Source organism: Petaurus breviceps, unplaced genomic scaffold, assembly GCF_028583685.1.
Source record: "Petaurus breviceps papuanus isolate PSGF00001 unplaced genomic scaffold, PetGlider_PUasm1.0 37, whole genome shotgun sequence".
NCBI classification, from domain to species: Eukaryota; Metazoa; Chordata; class Mammalia; order Diprotodontia; family Petauridae; genus Petaurus; species Petaurus breviceps.
In genome coordinates, this window is record NW_027186296.1 from 35,305,321 (window position 1) to 35,325,549 (window position 20,229).

Consider the following 20,229-nt stretch of genomic DNA (forward strand, 5'->3'; position numbering starts at 1 on the left):
TCTATGCCCCAGTGCCTGTATATCTTATTTCCCAATTACATGTAAAATACTATTAATAATAGTATATATATATATATATATAAACATTTGATTTTAAAACTTTGAATTCCATATTATTGCGCTATAAGAAACGGGGAGCAGATGGTCTTCATATTTACCTGGAGAGGCTTAAAAGAACTGATGCTGAGTGAGAAGAGTAGAACCAGGAGAAATTTGTACACAATTACAGACACAACGTATGTGTGATGACCAACTTTGATAGACTGGACTCTTCTCAACAATGCAGGGATATAAGTCAATCCCAAAAGACGCATGATGGAGAGAAAAACGTGCATCCAGAGAAAGAACTAGAAAGAACTAAATTTATATCCAGGTGGAAGCAAAATACCTGATCTTTTTCGTTCTCTTATTTAATTTTATGTCCTCTTTACCACTTTTCATTCCAGCTAGTACAATCCATCCTTATAACCTGACCATTGTTTAATGTGAAAGTATTTACAGATCCTATACTTGATTATAAGATGTCATGGGGGGGAGGGGAAGGAGGGGGACAAAATGTGAAATTCAAGGAATTGTGGAACTGAATCCTATAAACTAAAAGGAAACAAACAAATTAATAAATTAAAAATTGAATTAAAAACAAAACAAAAAAAACCTTTGAATTCCAGATTCATTCCCTTCCTCCCCTGTCATCCACCCTTACTAGGAAGATAAGCAGTTTAGTATAGGTTGTATGTACATGTGTAGTTATGCAAAACATTACCATAGTAGATATATTGTGAAAGACTGACTATATTTCCCTCCCTCCTACTTGTTCTATTCTCTACTTTGATCCTGTCCCTTTTCAAAAGTGGGTGCTTCCAACTTCCCTCCCCCAAGCCTGCCCTCCCTTCCATCATTCCCCCTCTAATCCCCTTCCCCCTACTCTCCTATAGGGAGAGATACCCTATTTAGTGTATATGTCATTCCCTCCCTGAGCCAAATTCAATGAGAATAAGGTTTTGCCTTTTTGCCTTCTTGTTCTTCCCCTCCATTGTAACCATTTTCCCATGCCTCTTCTATATCAGATAGTTTACCCCATTCTATCTCTCCCCATTTCCTCTCATTATATTCCTCTCTCACCTCTTAATTTCACCTTTTAAGTATCATCCCTTCCTATTAAATTGGTCCTATGCCCTCTATCTATGTATACCTGTAAACATATATACACATATTCACATATGTATTCATATGCCAATATACCCTCCTATATAGACATATATATTTCTATTCCATTCAAATATTTTCATACTGAGAACAGTTTCATCAATTACAATTATCGTTTTTACATGTAGGAATGTTAAATAGTTCAACTGTGATAAGTTCCTTATGATTTCTTTTCCCTGTTTACCTTCTCATGTTTCTCTTGCTTCTTGTATTTGAATGTCAAATTTTCTATTCCACTCTGGTTTTTTCATCAAGAATACTTGAAAGTCCTCTATTCCACTGAATGACTATATTTTCCCCTGAAACATGATACTCAGTTTTGCTGGGTTGGTGATTCTTGGTTTTAATCCCAGGTCCTTTGACCTCTGGATATCATATGCCAAGCCCTTCAATCCCTCAGTATAGAAGCTGCCAGATCCTGTGTTACCCTGATTTTGTTTCCACAATATTCAAATTGTTTCTTCCTGGCTGCTTGTAATATTCTCTCCTTGATCTGGGAATTTCCTAGCAATTTTCTTTTTGGGGATCTTTTTCAGGAGGTGACCAGTGGATTCTTTCAACCTCAATTTTGCCCTCTGATTCTAAAACATCAGGGCAGTTTTCCTTGAGAATTTCTTTGAGGATGATTTCTAGGTTCTTTCTTTGATCATGGCTTTCAGGTAGTCCAATAATTTTTAAATTATCTCTCCTGTATCTATTTTCCAGGTCAGTTATTTTTCCAATGACATATTTTACACTGTCTTCTATTTTTTCATTCTTTTGGATCTGTTTTATAATATTTTGAATTCTCATAAAGTTGTTAGCTTCTATTAGTTACATTCTAATTTTGAAGGAAATATTTTCTTCGGTGAGCTTTTGGACTTCCTTTTCCATTTGGCCAATTCTACTTTTTAAGGCATTCTTCTCTTTATTGACTTTGGACCTCTTTTGCCATTTTTAGCCTATTTTTTAAGGGGTTATTTTCTTCAGTATTTCTTTGGGTATCCTTTACCAAGCTCTTGACTTGTTTTTCATGATTTTCTTACATCACTCTCATTTCTCTTCCCAATTTTTCCTCTACTTCTCTTACTTGATTTTCAGAATCCTTCCTGAGTTCCTCCATGGACTGTGACCAATTAATATTTTTTCTTGAAGGCTTTTGATACAGGAGTTTTGACTTTTTTGTCTTATTCTGGTTCTATGTTTTGATCTTCTTTGTCACCAAAGAAAGATTCTATAGTCTGATTTCTCTTCCTCTGTTTGCTCATTTTCCCAGTCAACTACTTGATTTCTGACCTCTTTGCAAGGCAGAGCTCTACTTTCAGAGTAGAAAGTGCTGTGTCCCAAATTTCTGGGGTTTTGCACAGCTGGTGTCAGAGCTACTTCTAGGCACCTGCCTCAGAACGGTAAGGAGGATTCCCTTTCCACAGCCACCAAAAGCTCTGCCACACCAGTGCTCCTCCTCACCCCTGGACTGACACCTAAGACTGCGACCCAGATCCATGCAGGGCAAAGCAAGAGAATCCTCCCTCAGCACCAGCAAAGAGATTCCTGCAATTTGCCCTCTGATCAGCTGCTTTGTCCTCCCACCATCTGTGGGCCTGGAGCTCCGGAAGTAGTCACTGCTGCTGCCGCCATCGCAGCTGGTGCTACCTCTGCTGCCCTGGGAACAGGGGCCAGATCACGCTCCTCTTTAAACCAGGTCAAACAGGGTTTCCCCACTGACCTTTTACTTTCTCTTTGGCATTTGTGGGTTGAGAAGTCTGAAAACCACCACAGCCGCCAGTGATTCAGTTCCCTGAGGTCTGTGCCACTGTTCTGTGCCAGCGCGGCCCACATGGGACTGCACTCTCTTCGCAGTCTGGTGTGACAAATCCTTCCTTTCAGTTTGCCAAGCTGACTTCAGCTGAAGATGTATTTCACTCCGTCATTTTATGGGTTCTGTAGCTCTAAAATTTGGTTAGAGTAATTTTTAACAGGTATTGGAGATGATGAGGGAATGAGCTCAAGCAAGTTCTTGCTTTTACTCTGCCATCTTGGCTCTGTCCCCTTTAAGATTATATTTAAACATATATTCTATAAGGAGGTAGAGGGAAAGCCTGCCCTGTTGCCTTAATTCTTCCTATTAAATGACCACTAGCTTATTAACTCTTCTCCACAATCTTTTTGCCAGTAGAAGTCAAAGTGAGTTCTTAATGGGGTAACCTGTGGGTAATCACCATTTATATCTTTGTCCCCCAAATTCTACCACCTTCCTCCAAATAACGACCAACAACTGATATTCATATAGTGCTCTGTAAAGTTTGCAATGTGCATTACCACACTCTACCATCATTGCCTTATTCTATTCTACCTGCTCTTTATAATAGTGAAACTACAGAGAGACTTAGCATACCATCAATGATTGCTGCTAGCCCCTTAACTGGCAGCACCTTTAAACATTGAAGCTAAAGTGACCTAACAGCTCAATTTATAGGCATCATTACTACCACCTCAAATTCAACATATCAAGTTAAAGCAAGAAACTTCCTTGAAGGTTTTTTTTTCCAATAAGTTCTTCATACTTGTGAGCACTTAAATGTTCCTGATACATTTATAGTGCAATTTGAAAAACATTTATTAAGCACCTACTGTGAATCTATGGATACAAAGGTGAAACATGTTTTGTACTTATTTATGTTTGTTTGGAATAAGGCACACACACAACTATAATATAAATTAGAGTATGTTAAGAACATAATGAAAATTAAAAAGGAAACTATAGAAGATTTGGGTAGGGAGGAATCACTTCTATTTGGGGGAAAGGAGAGAAGAAAGTAGGAAGGGTTTCATGGAGCCCCCTAAAACTGACACCTAAGAAAAGAGAATGATTCCAATGGGAAAATAAAATGGTAGAAATCCATTTTACGAAGGGATGTGTGGGGGAAGGAGTTAGCCTTTATAAGTATATCTAGCAGGGAGGGCAGGACAATAGCAAGAAATAGCTAGCAGTCTAGTCTGGCTTGACCACAGAATGCATAAAGACAGTATGAAATAGGGCTGGGAAAGTAGGTTGGAGGAGGACTGGGGAATGCCTTGAATGCTAAGCTAAGGAGTTTATTTATATTTGTAGGCTATGAGAAGTCACAGAAATTTTATGAATAAGGGGGCAATCTAGTCAAGGTTGTGAAGTTGTTTTTTTGTTTTCAAATTTTATTTTAATTTTTTTTCAAACCACATGCACAAGACAATATGTATTTAAAAAATTTCATTTAACTTTGAAATTTAGGTTCCACCTTCCAAAGGTAGTATCTACATATATTGGCTGAGAAATTATCCTAGTTTTCACAGTATTTTTCAGATCAACTGTTTTACTGCATCAAAAATATAAAAAGGCTCCTTTTTCACTAGACATAGTTTTTGGTCTTCAGGAATTAATATGTTTTTTCTTTTGCCTAACTCAATAAAACAACCTACCCTATCAAAATTACTGTTACCTAAATCTGTAAGAAATTTCCTATATCCCCTAGATGAATAACAATTTTATTTGCTACTCTTTGGATAAAGGAGAATTCATGATCAAATCTTCAAAGTTGGAAAAACCCTAAGAAGCCATCTAGTCTAACTGCTGTTAGTCAATCCTTGGACCCATTATTTCACCTTAAAGAGTGCTTCGCTCAAAGTTATGGTCTATTAACTTGAACCTTTTCATATTTTAATATAATTGGTTTTCTTTGTAATCCACTATTATTATTTATTTTCTTTATAATCCATTATTGTTTTAAGTTTCTAAAAACATTATTCTGAGTAGGGGTCCATAGGCTGGCTTCATCATATTGCCAAATGGATCTGCGACACAAACACAGGTTAAGAACCTCTGTTTTCAAGGTCTTTTGTAAAGACAATTTAGATATAAATATCACACTTCTTTGCTTCTCTTATCTGTTAATTCTGTTTTGCTCTTCTCATTTTGAAAGAGATGCTTCTCATTTTTAGACTTCCTCAACACTACATTTCTACAATTATTTTAATAATTTCAATGAAATCACAGGTTTTAACACAGTGACATATTTAACCCTAGTTGCTAATATATATTCTCTTTTACTGCCTGCATTATTGCTTACCCTAACTACATGCTTTCCTCTAGAATATCCCTTCAACCCAAAAGAGCCTCAAGTTTCCTTTTTCCTTCCTAGTATTTACTTATTTGTGGATGAGAACTGTAATTTCACTGGTATAGGGAACTATCAGTGAGAAATTTCCCAACAAATGCAAACTGGCCCTTCACAACTTAAAGTCTTAAGAAAGATGGCTGCCTAGAGCACCAAGAGATTGACTGACTTGCTTGGAGGGAGTCACAAAGTCAGTTTGTGTCAAAGGCAGGTCTTGTACCCTAAACTTCCTGCCTCAGAGGCTAATGCTCTGTCCATTATGCCACTGTCTCTCCTTCCTAGTAGTCTTAAAATACCTATTTTATGGTACATTTTGGCAATAACATCTTTTTTAGTGTTCATGGGCTAACTACGTAATTTGATGTCCATTTTAACTTAAGTAAACAACTGAAATAAGAAAAAAACTTCTTGGGCACTTTGTTTTAGGTACTCAATAGAGAGATGCTCCAGTAAAGTTGTACTCTAATTCCTCTTCATGGTATGGAGATAACCTAAAGTTCTTGAAAGCTATGCTAGCAAGTTCCAGGAGATCCTATACCAAAGTGAAAAGATTTCAAGTGTAAACCTGGTAACATACGGCTATCTAAGTACCAAATTAGCTCTTTTCAAGGAGGTTTATCACCAGAAGGCTGGCCATAGTAACTTATGCAACCACCTGCTAAGGAGGGACAACAGTCTCTGTTGAATGAGCACTGACACTGTTAAAATAATAAATCTTTTGAGAACTGAAGGAAAACAATCTAATAATGTCAAACATAGATTCCTTTAGTTAAGACTATGATACCACTCTAACACTCATGTTTAAAATATTTCATCTTCATGAAAGAGACTGCATAATACATACTTAAAGCTCTAGAATGATCCGGGTTCCTTATTCCCTTTGCTCGTAACCTCTGAAGGAGAACCGTAGAGGACAACTGTTTTACAAGATATACTGCCATAGAATAGTTCTGAAAAACACAAAATATGCAGTAATCAGAGAAATTATCTCTAAAAATAAACGCTTCCATAATATGTTTTTCATAAATGCATATTTTAAAATACAAGTTACCAGTCAAATTCTCTGCCTGGCTATCTGTTCTATGCATGTTTTCTTTAAAAATTAAAGCTAATTAGTTGAAAATATGTCTATGAAATGGTTCCCTGCTAATTTCAAATGAAATCAGGTCAGATGAGAAGAGAACTATAATATACAGATTTTTCTTAGGTAACAGATACAGCTAAAAAAGATGGTACAAAATTAGAGACTGGTTTATCTTCCCTCAAACCTACCTTTTCAGCTTTCAACCAGTTCTCTATGCTCTTAGGAAGAATTACAAATTAATTACAAATGGAAAGCTCTTCAAGCAAAGGAAAATTTAAGAAGTAATATGAAATAGGAAAGGATGCTTAGTTTGGTAGATGAAATGTGGGCATATCCAATACTAGCACACGGAATGCAGAGATGGATATAGAAAAAAGGAACAAAGAAAATAGTAAACTAACAAGCTTAGCCAGACTGGAAAAAGTTAAGTTAGTTAAATGTAAAAAAAAAGAGGCTAGGGTACTAGTAAGAAAGTACAGCTTTCTGAAGAGGGAGAGACAAAATTTTCAATGTGGTACTAGATGCTAAAGAAAGCCTGAAGAGGAGCTGGCACTTTGAGGAGTAAGAAGAAATTATTTTGACCTGAATTTTTTGTATTCTTGACAAAAGTAAACATCAAGAAAGGGAAGAGGGGTGGCAAGGTGGCGCAGTGAATAGAGCACTGGCCCTGGAGTCAGAAGGACCTGAGTTCAAATCTGGCCTCAGACACTTAACACAAAAAACTAGCCATGTGACCTTGGGCAAGTCACTTAACCCCAACTGCCCTACCTCCCCCCTCCAAAAAAAAGCCCCCCCCCCGAAGGTAAGAAAACTCAACAGTTTCCAAAGTACTCATATGTATTTGCACATCAAAAAATTCCTATAATAGTGCTGAAATTATTATAATGTATGTAATAGTAGGTAAAGATACAGAGGGGTTAAGAGATTTGTCCAAGGTCTAAAAATCATCTTAAGATCTTTCTTGAAAAGTACATGCACAATTTTGAAAATGATCTTTCTGTTAATAGATTGATCACAGATCTGACTCTGGAAGAACCCCAGTGATGGTCTAACCCAACCCCATCATTCTACACATAAGGAAAATGAAGCCCAGACAACTTAAGTGAAAGGAAAAATGTCACATGGGCTGCTAGCAAGTGGCAGAACTTACATTTGAACCCAAGTACCTCTAACTCCAAATATAATGCTTTTTTTCTACTATAAAAAGTTGCCTCTCAAAAGTTAAAGTATATTCTTTTGAAGGATAATTTTCTTTTAGTTAAGAAATAGGAAATCTAGGGGTGGCTAGGTGGCACAGTGAATAGAGCACTGGCCCTGGAGTCAGGAGTACCTGAGTTCAAATTTGAACTCTGACACTTAACACACACACAAAAAACTAGCCATGTGACCTTGGGCAAATCACTTAATCCCAATTGCCCTACCTTCCTTCCTCCAAAAAAAAAAAAAAAAAGAAAAAAAAAAAAGGAAAGAAATAGGAAATCTATATTTATATGAAAAAATAACTATACATACATCATGTACACAACAAGCCAAAATATTCAAGTATATTAATTCCAATGACCAGATTTCACAATTTATGAATCAGAAGGAAAGTTTCCTTAAAATTTCTTCCAGTTTGGGCACATGAACACACATAAATACATACACACAAAATCTAATATACAATTACAAAAGCTTCTTTTGCCATTTATCTTAGCTGTGTTTTTTAATGCTTTAAGATAAAAGATAAAGAAATGCTAATTAACACTATAAAATTATTTATGGACAGCTTGAATCTACAGGTTGGAACTTGCTCAAGGCAATCTTTACATAAATCTTTAAAAGCAGATGAAATAGAAACCACAATAACACATTCAGAAAAAAGGAATGCTTTATCTAGTTATGACACATAACTACAGTGAAGGGGGAAACAAATGACAGATATTAATAAAATGTCATTTGTAGTCATAATATGAACCTAGTTTTTATTTTCCCATTAACAGGGTTTAGTTCACCTACCCCCCCAAAAAACCCCAAAACTGTGACATTACCTTTATTATGAGGAAAAATCATGTTATTGATCCTTGATTACCAATTAAATATACCCAATACTAATGACTTAATATATTTAGAATACCATATTTATTTATGTTGATTTTTGGAACATGCTCTTTATGTTCACAAATCCTGTTCTTCATTATTAGAAATTTAAAAATATCTCTGTAATAATGACCAAAATTGGCTCTAGAGAAGAGAAAATGCACCCCATTCTTTTACTGGATGGGTAAAAGAACATTGTATGTGTCATCAAATTAATGTTTTGATTGGTTATGAACTTAAAAAAAAATATTTGATACAAACCGAAGGTTCCCTGGGTGGGTGAGAAAAGTGATAATAGTGAAACGAATGTGGTGATGTAAAAACAAATAAAAATTAGCAAGAAATAAAAATCTTTCCAAAGAACTTAGCATACTGCCATATGAACAAGGGACATTTTGATGCCAACTGATGATTAATGAAGATATTCTTACCCCAAATAAACTACCTTCCATGAAATAATAATCTTTGACTTCAAAGCTCCAACACTTTCTAACTATGTTATCTTGGGCAAATCATTTACCTTCTCTGAGTTCAGTAGCCTCACCTGCAACAAGGCCATAATACTTAAATTATCTACCTCATTATGTTGTGAAACTTAGAACATAAATGTAAATTAATATTTTATTCTCCTTTCCATATCTGAAAGTGCATATTCACACTGAGAAAAAGTTCAATTAAACAATTATTTGTTAAAGTTGGAACTGATAAGTCTTGACAACATACAGCAGTAGACACTTTTAAAATATTTGCTGAATAGAACTGATTGGATACATAAGGAAGAGTATAAGAAAATTCAAAGCTTTTAAACTGGGGTGCCTGGAAGGAGAGATGGTGATGCAATTTAGAATTACAGAATAAAAGGGACTAATTCTTCATGCCCTTTGACCCAGCTACTCCAAGACTAGTTTTATACCCAGGGAGGATTTTGATAGCAATGAAAAACCCATGTGTGCAAAAATATTAATGGTAGCACTATTTATAATAGCAAAAACAAAATAAAACAAAACAAAAAACTGGAAATAAGTTATATGTACTCAATAAATGGAGAACAATTAGATTATGATATATGAATGGAATGGAATATTGTAGTGTCTCATGAAAAACAATATAAAGAATTCAGAGAAACATGGGAAGATATGTGTCATACAAAGGAAAAAAAAGCAGAGCCCCCTCCCCAAATATAGAAGTATTAATGAAAATGAAAAAAGGAAAAAAACATCAAATGGTAACACACTTAAAAGTCATACATAATAGCCAATGTTGGTACCAAGCTATAAAACTTAGGGAACAAATCCTTCAGTTAAAAAGCAGCAAACTATTCCACATGTATTAACAATTACAATTACTCTTCAGACAGTTTTGTTCAACTAGTGTTGTGGGAAATGAACCTTGGGGGGAGGGAGGTGTTTGTGTATTTTATCAAAACAAAATGTATGTCCATATAAAAAAAAAATCACTTTACCACTCTGAACTTTAATTTCTTCATCTATAAAATGAAGGCACTGGGTTTTATCAATAGATTCCTTTTAAGTCCAATCAGTGTGTCCCATAAAAATGATCAAATGTACAAAATTTCAAAATAATAAAACGGATAAATTAGGGAGTGCTGACTCATTACCAAAAGTATCTTAGTTTCTCTAAAGAATTCACAATTAAAGTTCCTCTAGTACATATAAAATATGGTTTCATTTAAAATAAATTTGATTTATAACTCCTCAGGATTACATCTGATATTTAAAGCAGCGCACACGGTATCAAGATTATAAAGGAAAAAATGAACTATTTATTTGGTCCATGAAATGACAATATGTTTTTCGATACATCTATTTTGATACTATGTGCTTCAATAAGTGACTAGGAACTCTTTGTAAAACAACTGATGAATTTTTAAGTGACTACTTTATAATTTCAGTTAGCCAAGGGAAAATTTCAAAGTAAAAACCAAATTGGAAACAGATTTTCTGGCTTCCATAGAAATAAGGTAAAGGACACAGAAAATACTGACATCTCTTGTGTTCTCATAAGACTAAAGCCACAAAAATAAAAATTCACATAAAAATCACAATCTAAGGATGATGAGACTCTCTAGAATAGCCAAAAGCCAATAAAAAATAATATTCCCCATACTCAAGATCAATAGCTTTCTTCTTAGTTTAATGAAAAAAAAAAAGTAATTCAAACCATCCTAAACCTCTCCATAAGGAAGCTATTATAAAATAGTTACATGAAGGCAATGCTAAAACCCAAATAATTCAAAACACTATGAACATGAAATTTATATATCTTAATTGGAAGACTAACTTTACTGGTGTCTACCTGTTCAATGAAATATATAAGGATCTAGATATTTAAAACTCCAAGTTAAAATTTAATTTAGTCCTAAAAGCAAGTTAACTAGTTTAGAAGCCGGAAATAATATAAATCAAAATTTCAGTTCAAGAAAAAAATTTATTGTTGAATATTTTTCAATAGGGTTTATAAAGTTCCACAAATTATATAAATATTGGCCTAACCATTAGGCAACTACCAAAAGAGGAAAAAGATATGTTTTTTCTTATAAAGTACTTACCATGGGTTAATAGTGTGACATGGCAATGAAAAAAAACAACTGGGCTACAATTAGAGAAACAACATTCAGAAATATGGAAGCAATGGTTCTGTTGTACTCCTCACTGGTTAGATCATAGCTGGAATACTGTATCTCAGTTTTAAGGAGCTGTATTTTATGAAAGACGTTGATAAGCTGAACAGCATTCAGAAGGGCAACCAGGATGGTGAAGGACCTCAAGTGTATGCCATGAGGATCAGATGAAGGAATTCACATATTAGGCTTGAGGTAATGAAAATAGAGCTCTCTTGAGGTAGAATGGGCTATTTTAGGAAGTAATGAGCTACCCCTTATTAAAGATTCTTAAGTCAAGGCTTGTTGACTATTTAACGTATGGGTTAGACTAGACAACGATTAAGGTTCCTTCCATCTCTGAAATTCTATAATTCTGTTTTATTAGTAGAATCTCCAAGTCTCACTAAGAGGTTATGCATGATGGTGGACTCAAACCAAAAAGAAATGTTTTTTTGGTACTGGAAGTTGAGAATGGGGTGAAGGATATTTATCTATAGCTTTAAGACTACTTCTTTTGTCATGATCATTCTCACTATTCTCTGACAACTGACTCTATAATCTAGTCAAAATAGTTTTCTCATAATTTCCATTTCTCATTTTCACGTTTTTGCATTTGCTTCAAGTCTAAAATGAACACCCTCTTCACCTTTACCTCATAAAATCTCCTCTATATGAAGCCTTTCCTGGTTCCATCAATTTCTACTACCTTTGCATTTCTTCTCTTTATGCTTTTTTCCTGCATATATTTATAGCTTTTAAAAATATTTTTAATGATTTTTTAATAATCAAAATATTTTCCATATAGTACCTTTGTCCTTGCCATTCCAGTGAGTCATCCCATATAACAAATAATATTTAAAAAAAAAAAGAAAAAAATCAGAAAAACTGATCATATCAAAAAAAAGTCTGAAAATAGGTACAGTGTGCCATACTTGTAGACCTCTTGTTGCTATGAAAATGGGATGGAGGTGTCTTCTGATATTTTTTCTATGGAACTATGCTAGTTTTTTGTAATTCTGTGTATATTGTTTTCTTGACTACTATCAATTAATCAATAAACTTTTATTAAGGCCCTATTATGGTCCAGGCACTGTGCTAATAAGCACTGGGGATACAAAAAGAAGCAAAAAAGGTAACCTCTGTCCTAAAAGAGTTTATAATCTAATGGAGAGAGACAACACGCCAACAACTGCGTATGCACCAGTTATAAAAGCAAAACAGTAAATGATTTAAGAGAGGGAAGGGTCTGAAATTAGGAGGGTTTGAAGATATTCTGTAGAAGGTGGGATTTTAGTTGAGACTTTAAGGAAGCCAGGGAGATCATCAGTGTGATTAGAAAGGCGAGAGAGTTACAGGTATATGATCAATTCATGTAAATATTTCCATGCTTCTTAATATTTATCAGATTTGTCATTTTTTTGTAGCACAGTAATATTCCATTACATTCATACAAAACCATTTGTTTAGACATTCTTTAATTGATAGGCATCCACTTTGTTTTTTAATTCTTTGCTTTTGCAAAACTATTTTGGTGTTTACAGGAACCATTTTTTTTTTAAATCAACAGTTTCTTTGGGAAATAAACCTAGTAGTGGAATCTCTGGGTTAAAGAGCATATAGATAATTTAGACATTTTATCTGCATAATTCCAAACTGTTTTCCAAAATGACTACATTAATTAATAGTTCCAACAACAATGAACTATTGTATCCTTCTTTCCATAATCCCTTTGTCAATCTGCAAGGTGAGAAGTGAAACCTCAAAGTTGTTTTGATTTGCATTTTATGTGTTATTAGTGATTTGGAATATGTTGTTTTTTTTCATATGGTTGTTCCCCTCCCCTCATATGCCCCCCCCAACTTATTTATTTTAGTTTTCAACATTCACTTTCAAAAGATTTTGAGTTCCAAATTTTCTCCCCATCTCTCCCCTCCCCCCACCTCATGGTGGCATGCATTCTGAGTACCCCTTCCCCCAATATGCCCCACTTCTACCACCCTTGCCCCTTCTATTTTCCTATAGGGTAAGTTAGATTTCTATACCCCATTGCCTGTTTATCTTATTTCTTAGTTGCATGTAAAAACAATTTTTAACATTCGTTTTTAAAAACTTGAAAACTTAAAAAAAAAATGAGTTCCAAATTAGCTCACTTCCTCCCTCCCCACACACCCTCATTGAGAGGGCAAGCACTTCGATATAGGCTATACATGTGCAATCATACAAAACACTTCCATAATAGTCATATTGTGAAAGACTATATTTCCCTCAATCCTATCATGTCCCTACCCCCATTTATTCTATTCTCTCCTTTGACCCTATCCCTCCTCAAAAGTGTTTGCCTCTGATTACCCCCTCCCCCAATGTGCCCTTCTTTTTATCACCCCCGGCCTCTTGTCCCTTTCCTCCTCTACTTTTCTGTAAGGTAAAATAGATTTCCATAACCAATTGAGTATGTATGTTATTGCCTCCTTAAGCCAAATCCAATGACAGTAAGGTTCACTTGTTCCCTCTCACCTCTCTGCTTCCACTGGAAAAGCTTTTTCTTATCTCTTTTATGTGAGATGGTAACTTACCCCCATTCTACCTCTCCCTTTCTCCATCTCCCAGTACATTCCTCTCTCACCTTCTGTCTATATATATATTCCCTCCATCCTAAAAATGAGACAGGTCTCATGAGTTAACAGATATCATCTTTCCATGCAGGAATGTAAACAGTTCAACTTTAATGAGTCCCTTATGATTTCTCTTTCCTGTTTACCTTTTCGTGCTTCTCTTGAATGTTGTATTTGAAAATCTATTTTTCTATTTAGCTCTGGCTTCTCAAGAATGCATTAAATTCCTCTGTCACTGAAAATTAATTTACCCCCTTCATTGATTACTCCTAGCTCCTTTGACCCCTGGAATATCATATTCCAAGCCCTCTAATTCCTTAATGTAGAAGTTGTTAAATCTTGTATGATTGTTTGTGTTTCCACAATATTTTAATTGCTTCTTTCTAGCTACTTGCAATATTTTCTCCTAAACCTGGGAACTCTGGACATTAGCTATAATATTCCTAAGAGTTTTCCTTTTGGGATCTCTTTCATGAGGTGATTGGTAGATTCTTTCAATTTCTATTTTACCCTCTGGTTCTAGAATATCAGGGCAGAGCCAAGATGGCAGAGTAAAAGCAGGGACTTGCTTGACCTTTCCCCCAAACGCTTCCAAATACCTGTAAAAAATGACTCTAAACAAATTCTAGAGCAGCAGAACCCACAAAATGACAAGAGTGAAACAAATTTCCAGCCCAGGACAATCTGGAAGGTTGACAGGAAAGGTTTGTTGCAGTAGTCTGAGAGAAGATGTCAGTCCAATGTGGACCAAGCCAGCCCAGGTCTCACGGGACTGAACCACTGGCAGCTGTGGCAGTTTCTGGACTTCTCAACCCATAAACACCAAAGACAACTTGGGCGGTCAGTGGGAAAGGTCTGTGGGACCTGGGGGAGAGAGGAGTATGGCTTGGTCCCAGGCTAAGGTTGATTGCAGTGGCTACTTCCTGAGCTCTTGGCCCACAGTGGGGGATCAAGTTGCTGATCAGAGGATCTCTTTGCTGGCGCTGAGGTAGGATTCTTTTGCTTTACCTGTGCTTGGATATGGATTGCAGTCCTTGGGCAGGGAGGAACACTAGCGTGGTAGAGCTTGTGACTGTGGTGGAAAATCCTCCTCACAGTTCCAAGGCAGAAAAGAGTGCTTGTGATCACTCACAGACCAGAGCACAGACCAGGAGATGGGTAAACACCTCTCCTTAGATCATGTCACCCTGGAAGAACTGAAAACTTACAGGTCCCTAAAAGTATCTCTGAAAACAGCTTCACAAAACCCCTAAAGCTTAGGACAGTTTGCCCTCCACCCTGGAAGCAGAGTTCTACCTTAATAAAGAGCTAAAAACTCAAGTAATTGGCTGGGAAAATAGCAGAGTAAAAAAAAATCAGACTACAGAATCTTACTTTGGTGACAAGGAAGACCAAACATACAACCAGAAGAAGACAACAGTCAAAGCTCCTACATTCAAAGTGTCCAAGAAAAATATGAATTGGTCACAGGTCATGGAAGAGTTCAAAAAGGATTTTGAAAATCAAGTAAGAGAAGGAGAGGAAAAATTGGGAGACATAAGAGTGATGCAAGAAAATAACAAAAAACAAGTGAACAGTTATATGTTCACAAAATGCTCAAGAAAATAACATCTTAAAAAACAGAATATCAGGGCAGTTTTCCTTGATAATTTCTTGAAAGATGATATCTATGCTTTTTTTTTTATCACAGCTTTCAGGTAGTCCAAAAATTTTTAAATAATCTCTCTTGGATCTATTTTCCAGGTCAGTTGTTTTTCCAATGAGATATTTCACTGTCTTCTATTTTTTCATTCTTTTGGTTTTGTTTTATAATTTCTTGATTTCTCATAGAATCATTAATTTCCATTTGCTCCATTCTAATTTTGAAGGAATTATTTTCTTCAGTGAGCTTTTGGATCTCCTTTCCCATTTGGACAATTCTGCTTTTTAAGGCATTCTTCTTCTCACTGGCCTTTTGGCTCTCTTTTGCCATTTAGGTTAGTCTATTTTTTAAGGTATTATCTTCTTCAGTATTTTCTGGGGTCTCCTTTAGCAGGCTATTGATTCATTTTTCTTGATTTTTTTGCATCACTCTCATTTCTCTTCCCAATTTTTCCTCTACCTCTCTTACTTGATTTTCAAAATCCTTTTTGAGCTCTTCCATGGCCTGAGATCAACTCATATTTTTCTTGGAGGCTTTGGATGTAGGAACTTTGACTCTGTTGTCTTTTTCTGAGTGTATGTTTTGCTCTTCCTTGTCACCAAAGTAAGATTCTATAATCTGAGTTTTTCCCCTGCTGTTTGCTCATTTTCCTAGTCAATTATTTAACTTTTTAACTCTTTGTTAAGGTAGGGCTCTGCTTCCAGGGTGGAGGGTGTACTGTTCCATGCTCCAGGGGTCTGTGAAGGTGTTTTCAGAGATACTTTTAGGGACCTATAAGTTTTCAGTTTTTCTAAGGTAGTATGATCCAAGGAGAGTTGTTTACCCCTCTCTTGGCCTGTGCTCTGGTCAGTGAGTGACCACAACCACTCTTTTCTGTCCTGGAACCATGAAGAGGGTTCCCTCTCTACTACTGCCACAAGCTCTGCCATGCCAGTGCTCCTCCTTGCCCCAGGACTGCAACCCAGATCCAAGTATGGGCAAAACAATCAAGTCCTGCCTCACTGACAGCAAAGAGACCCCTGTAATCTCCTTTTGATCAGTTGTTTGATCCCCTTACCGTCTGTGGGCTGAGAACTCTGGAAGAAGCCACTGCTGTTGCCATCACTGCTGTACTTCTCTCACCCAGGTCCTACAGACCTTTCCCACTGACCTTCTAAGTTGCCTTTGGTGCTTGTGGATTGAGAAATCTGGAAACTGCCTCAGCTGCCAATGATGCAGACCCCTAAGGCCTGCTCTGGCTTTGCTGGTGCCTCGTATGTGCCAGCATTTGCTGGCCTGTGCTCCTCTCCCATCCTGGTGCAACAGACCTTTCCCATAGATCATCCAGGTTGTCTTGTGCTGGAAATTTGTTTCATTCTGTCTTTTGGTGGTTTCTACTGCTCTAGAATTTGTTTAGTCATCTTTTACAGGTATTTGAAGGGGCTTGGGGAGAACTCAAACGAGTCCTTGCCTTTACTCTACCATCTTGGCTCCACCCATATGGCTGTTAATACTTTGTATTTCTTCTTTTGAGAACTGTTTATATCTATGGTTCATATATATATATCTTAGAGACCAGATCCATATTAGAAAAATGTGATACAAAGATTCTTGTCCCATTCTACCATTTTTCTTCTTATCCTTAGTACATTATTTTGTTTGTAAGAAACTTTTTGGTTTCATATAATCAAAGTTATCTACTTTATTTTTTGTCTCTACCTTGTTTGGTTAAGAATTCATCTCCTTAAATATTTATAAGCATATGAAAAAATGCTCTAAATCACTACTGATTAGAGAAATGCAAATCAAAACAACTCTGGGGTACCACATCTCACCAGTGAGATTGGCTAAAATGACAAAACAGGAAAATGACAAATGCTGGAGAGGATGTGGACAAATTGGAACACTCATGCTTTGCTGGTGGAGATGTGAATTGATCCAACCATTCTGGAAAGCAATCTGGAATTATGCCCAAAGGGCTATAAATAATTTCATACCCTTTGACCCAGCAATACCACTTCTAGGATTGTATCCCAAAGAGATCATAGAAGTGGGAAAAAGACCTATATGTACACAAATATTTATAGCAGCTCTTTTTGTGGTAGCAAAGAATTGGAAATTAAGGGGGTGCCCATCAATTGGGGAATGGCTGAACAAATTGTGGTATATCATGCTATGGAATACTATTGTGCAATAAGAAATGAGGAGCAGATGGACTTCATATTTACCTGGAGAGGCTTATATGAACTGATGCTGAGTGAGAAGAGTAGAGCCAGGAGGAATTTGTACACAATTACAGACACAACTGTGTGACGACCAACTTTGATAAACTGGACTCTTCTCAGCAATCCAGAATCATAAATCAACCCCAAAAGACTTATGATGGAGAGAGATGTTTACATCCAAAGAAAGAACTGAGTTTGCACCCAGATTGAAGCAAACTACCTGCCCTTTTTCTTTTTCGGTTTTGTTTCCTCTTTCCCATTCTTCATTCCATCTGATACAATCCTTCTTTATAACCTGACTAATGCCTAACGTGAAAGTATTTGCAGATACTATACTTGATTATATGGGGGCTGGGGGGGGAAGGACGGAGAGAAAATTTGAAACTCAAGGTATTGTGGTAATGAATCTTGTAAACTAAAAGTAAACACATTAATAAAGACCAAAAAAAAAAAAGAAAAAAATTCATCTCCTTAAGACTTATATGAGCTGATACAAAGTGAAGTGAGCAGACCCATACACAGTAACAGCAATAGTGTAATAATCAACTGTGAAAGACTTAGCTACTCTGACCAATACAATGATCCACAACAATTTCAAAACACTCATGATGAAAAATTTTATCCACCTCCAGAGACAGAACTGACAAATTCTGAGGGCAGACTGAAACATATTTTTTTACTTCATTTTTCTTGTTTTGTTTTTTAAACATGATTAATGTGAAAATGTTTTGTATAACTTCATATGTATAATGAGTATCATATTTCTTGCATTGTCAATGACTATAGTTTGAAACCGAAAAAATTAATGTTTGTTTTCTAATTTTGTTTTTTATGGTATGATCTTTGGCATTAAAGTCACATATCCATTAGATGAATATATATATACACATACACACACACACAAGATGGACACACACACACACACTATAAAGTGTTGGTTTAAGTCTAATTTCTGCCAGACTCTGTGTGTGTGTGTGTGTGTGTGTGTGTGTGTGTGTGTTTCACTGAAATGGTACTCCTAAGTATTGTATGCTTTTTGGTTTATTGAACACTAGGTTACTGAATTCCACTCTTTCTGATTCTCTCTCTGTTCCACTGATCTTTCTCCTTCGTTAACCAATACAAGATGGTCTGATGAATGGTGCTTTATTATTCAGTATGAGAATTAGAAGTGCTATTTCCTCTTTGTCATTAATTCTTTTCATCATTTCTCTTGATATTCTAAATTTTTTATTTTTCCAAATGAATCTTTTGCGTTATTTTGTTGAATTCTGTAAAGTATTCCCTTCATAATTTGATTGGTAAAGTTTTAAAACTATAAATTAACTTCGTTATTATTTTTATTATAATGACACAAATGAGCCACAAGCACTGAATATTCTTCCAGGTATTTAAATTGTTCTTTATTTCTTTAAGTAATACTTTTAAATTTAATTTATACAAGTATTTTGTGTGCTTTGGCAAACAGAGCCACAAATATTTGAGGTATTTCATGGTTTTTGGAATGGATTATTTCCCTTTTTATTATCATTTCTTAAGATTTTATTATTGGGTACTGTTATAAAAATGCTGTTGATTTTTGAGTTTATTTTATAACTTGCAATTTTTGCTGAAATTATTGTCTCAATTACTATCTCTGCTGATTCTCTGACTTTCATGTCATCAGTGAATAGGGACAACTCTCTCTCCTCTTTATCTACCCTTTTTGACTGTAATTTCTTTACTATTGCTAGCATTTCCAGAACTATATAAAATAATTGTGGGGAGAATAGTCATCCTTGCTTTATTTTTGTATTTATTGGGAAAGCTTCTAGTAACATATGGTATTTGCTTTTGATTGTAGAGGGATGCTGCATATTCTTATGTACTTATTGCCTACCCAGCCAGATAGTTCTTTGTATTTATATTTCCAGTATCCTGCACAGAGCAGCTCTTTAACAGACTTTTGTTGACTGATCTCAGGCAAGGTAGTAATCAATCAATTGATTAACTAATGAAGTAATTAACCAAGTTTTTATTAAGTATCTACTATGTGTCAGGCATGGTACTAGGGATAAAATTCTAGTAAGGAAACAGTATATATATGTAAACATGTAGAAAATATGTACAAAGTTAATATAAAGCAATTTCAAGAGCAAGCTGTATTAGAAACTGGAGCGAATAGGAAAACGCCTCAGGTAGGAGGTAAGAGTTTAAGTCAAGTTTTGAAGAAAACAAAGGATTGTATGAGGCAGTGATAGGAAAGAGAACATCATGTGGGAAGAAGAGCAAGAAGGCCAGTTTGGCTAGCCTGTAAAAGAAGAATCACATATAATAAGCCTAACAAAAAAGGCAGCTAGGATTTGGATTCCAAAAGGTTTTCAATTGTCTTTAGAGAAGTTTATATTTGAACCCAGAGGAAAGACGGAGTAACTAGAGCAAGGTAGTGACATGGTCAGATCTATACAAAAATTATTTTGGCAGTTGTGTATGGATGAGAAAAGCTTGTGACAGGGAGACTAATTAGGGGACTACTGCAAGAGGGTAACAGGTCATGACAGTGTGAATTAGGGTAGAAGACATATATGTAGTGATAAAAATTAGACTGGCAGGCAAAGTGTCAATAAGATTTGGGAATTAAATGTACATTAGCAGTGATTGACGGAGGAT

At 35.7% G+C, this 20,229-nt stretch overlaps 1 protein-coding gene across 4 annotated transcripts in view; it reads right to left on the bottom strand.

The window, feature by feature from the left end:
- PIAS1 (protein inhibitor of activated STAT 1) overlaps nt 1-20,229 on the bottom strand; it is a 145,725-nt gene that overhangs the window by 34,997 nt on the left and 90,499 nt on the right. For all 4 annotated transcript variants that reach the window (XM_069098222.1, XM_069098225.1, XM_069098223.1 and 1 more), the window contains one exon: nt 6,181-6,286. In XM_069098222.1, coding sequence (XP_068954323.1) covers nt 6,181-6,286 — 106 coding nt within the window. The remainder of the gene's footprint in view (nt 1-6,180; nt 6,287-20,229) is intronic.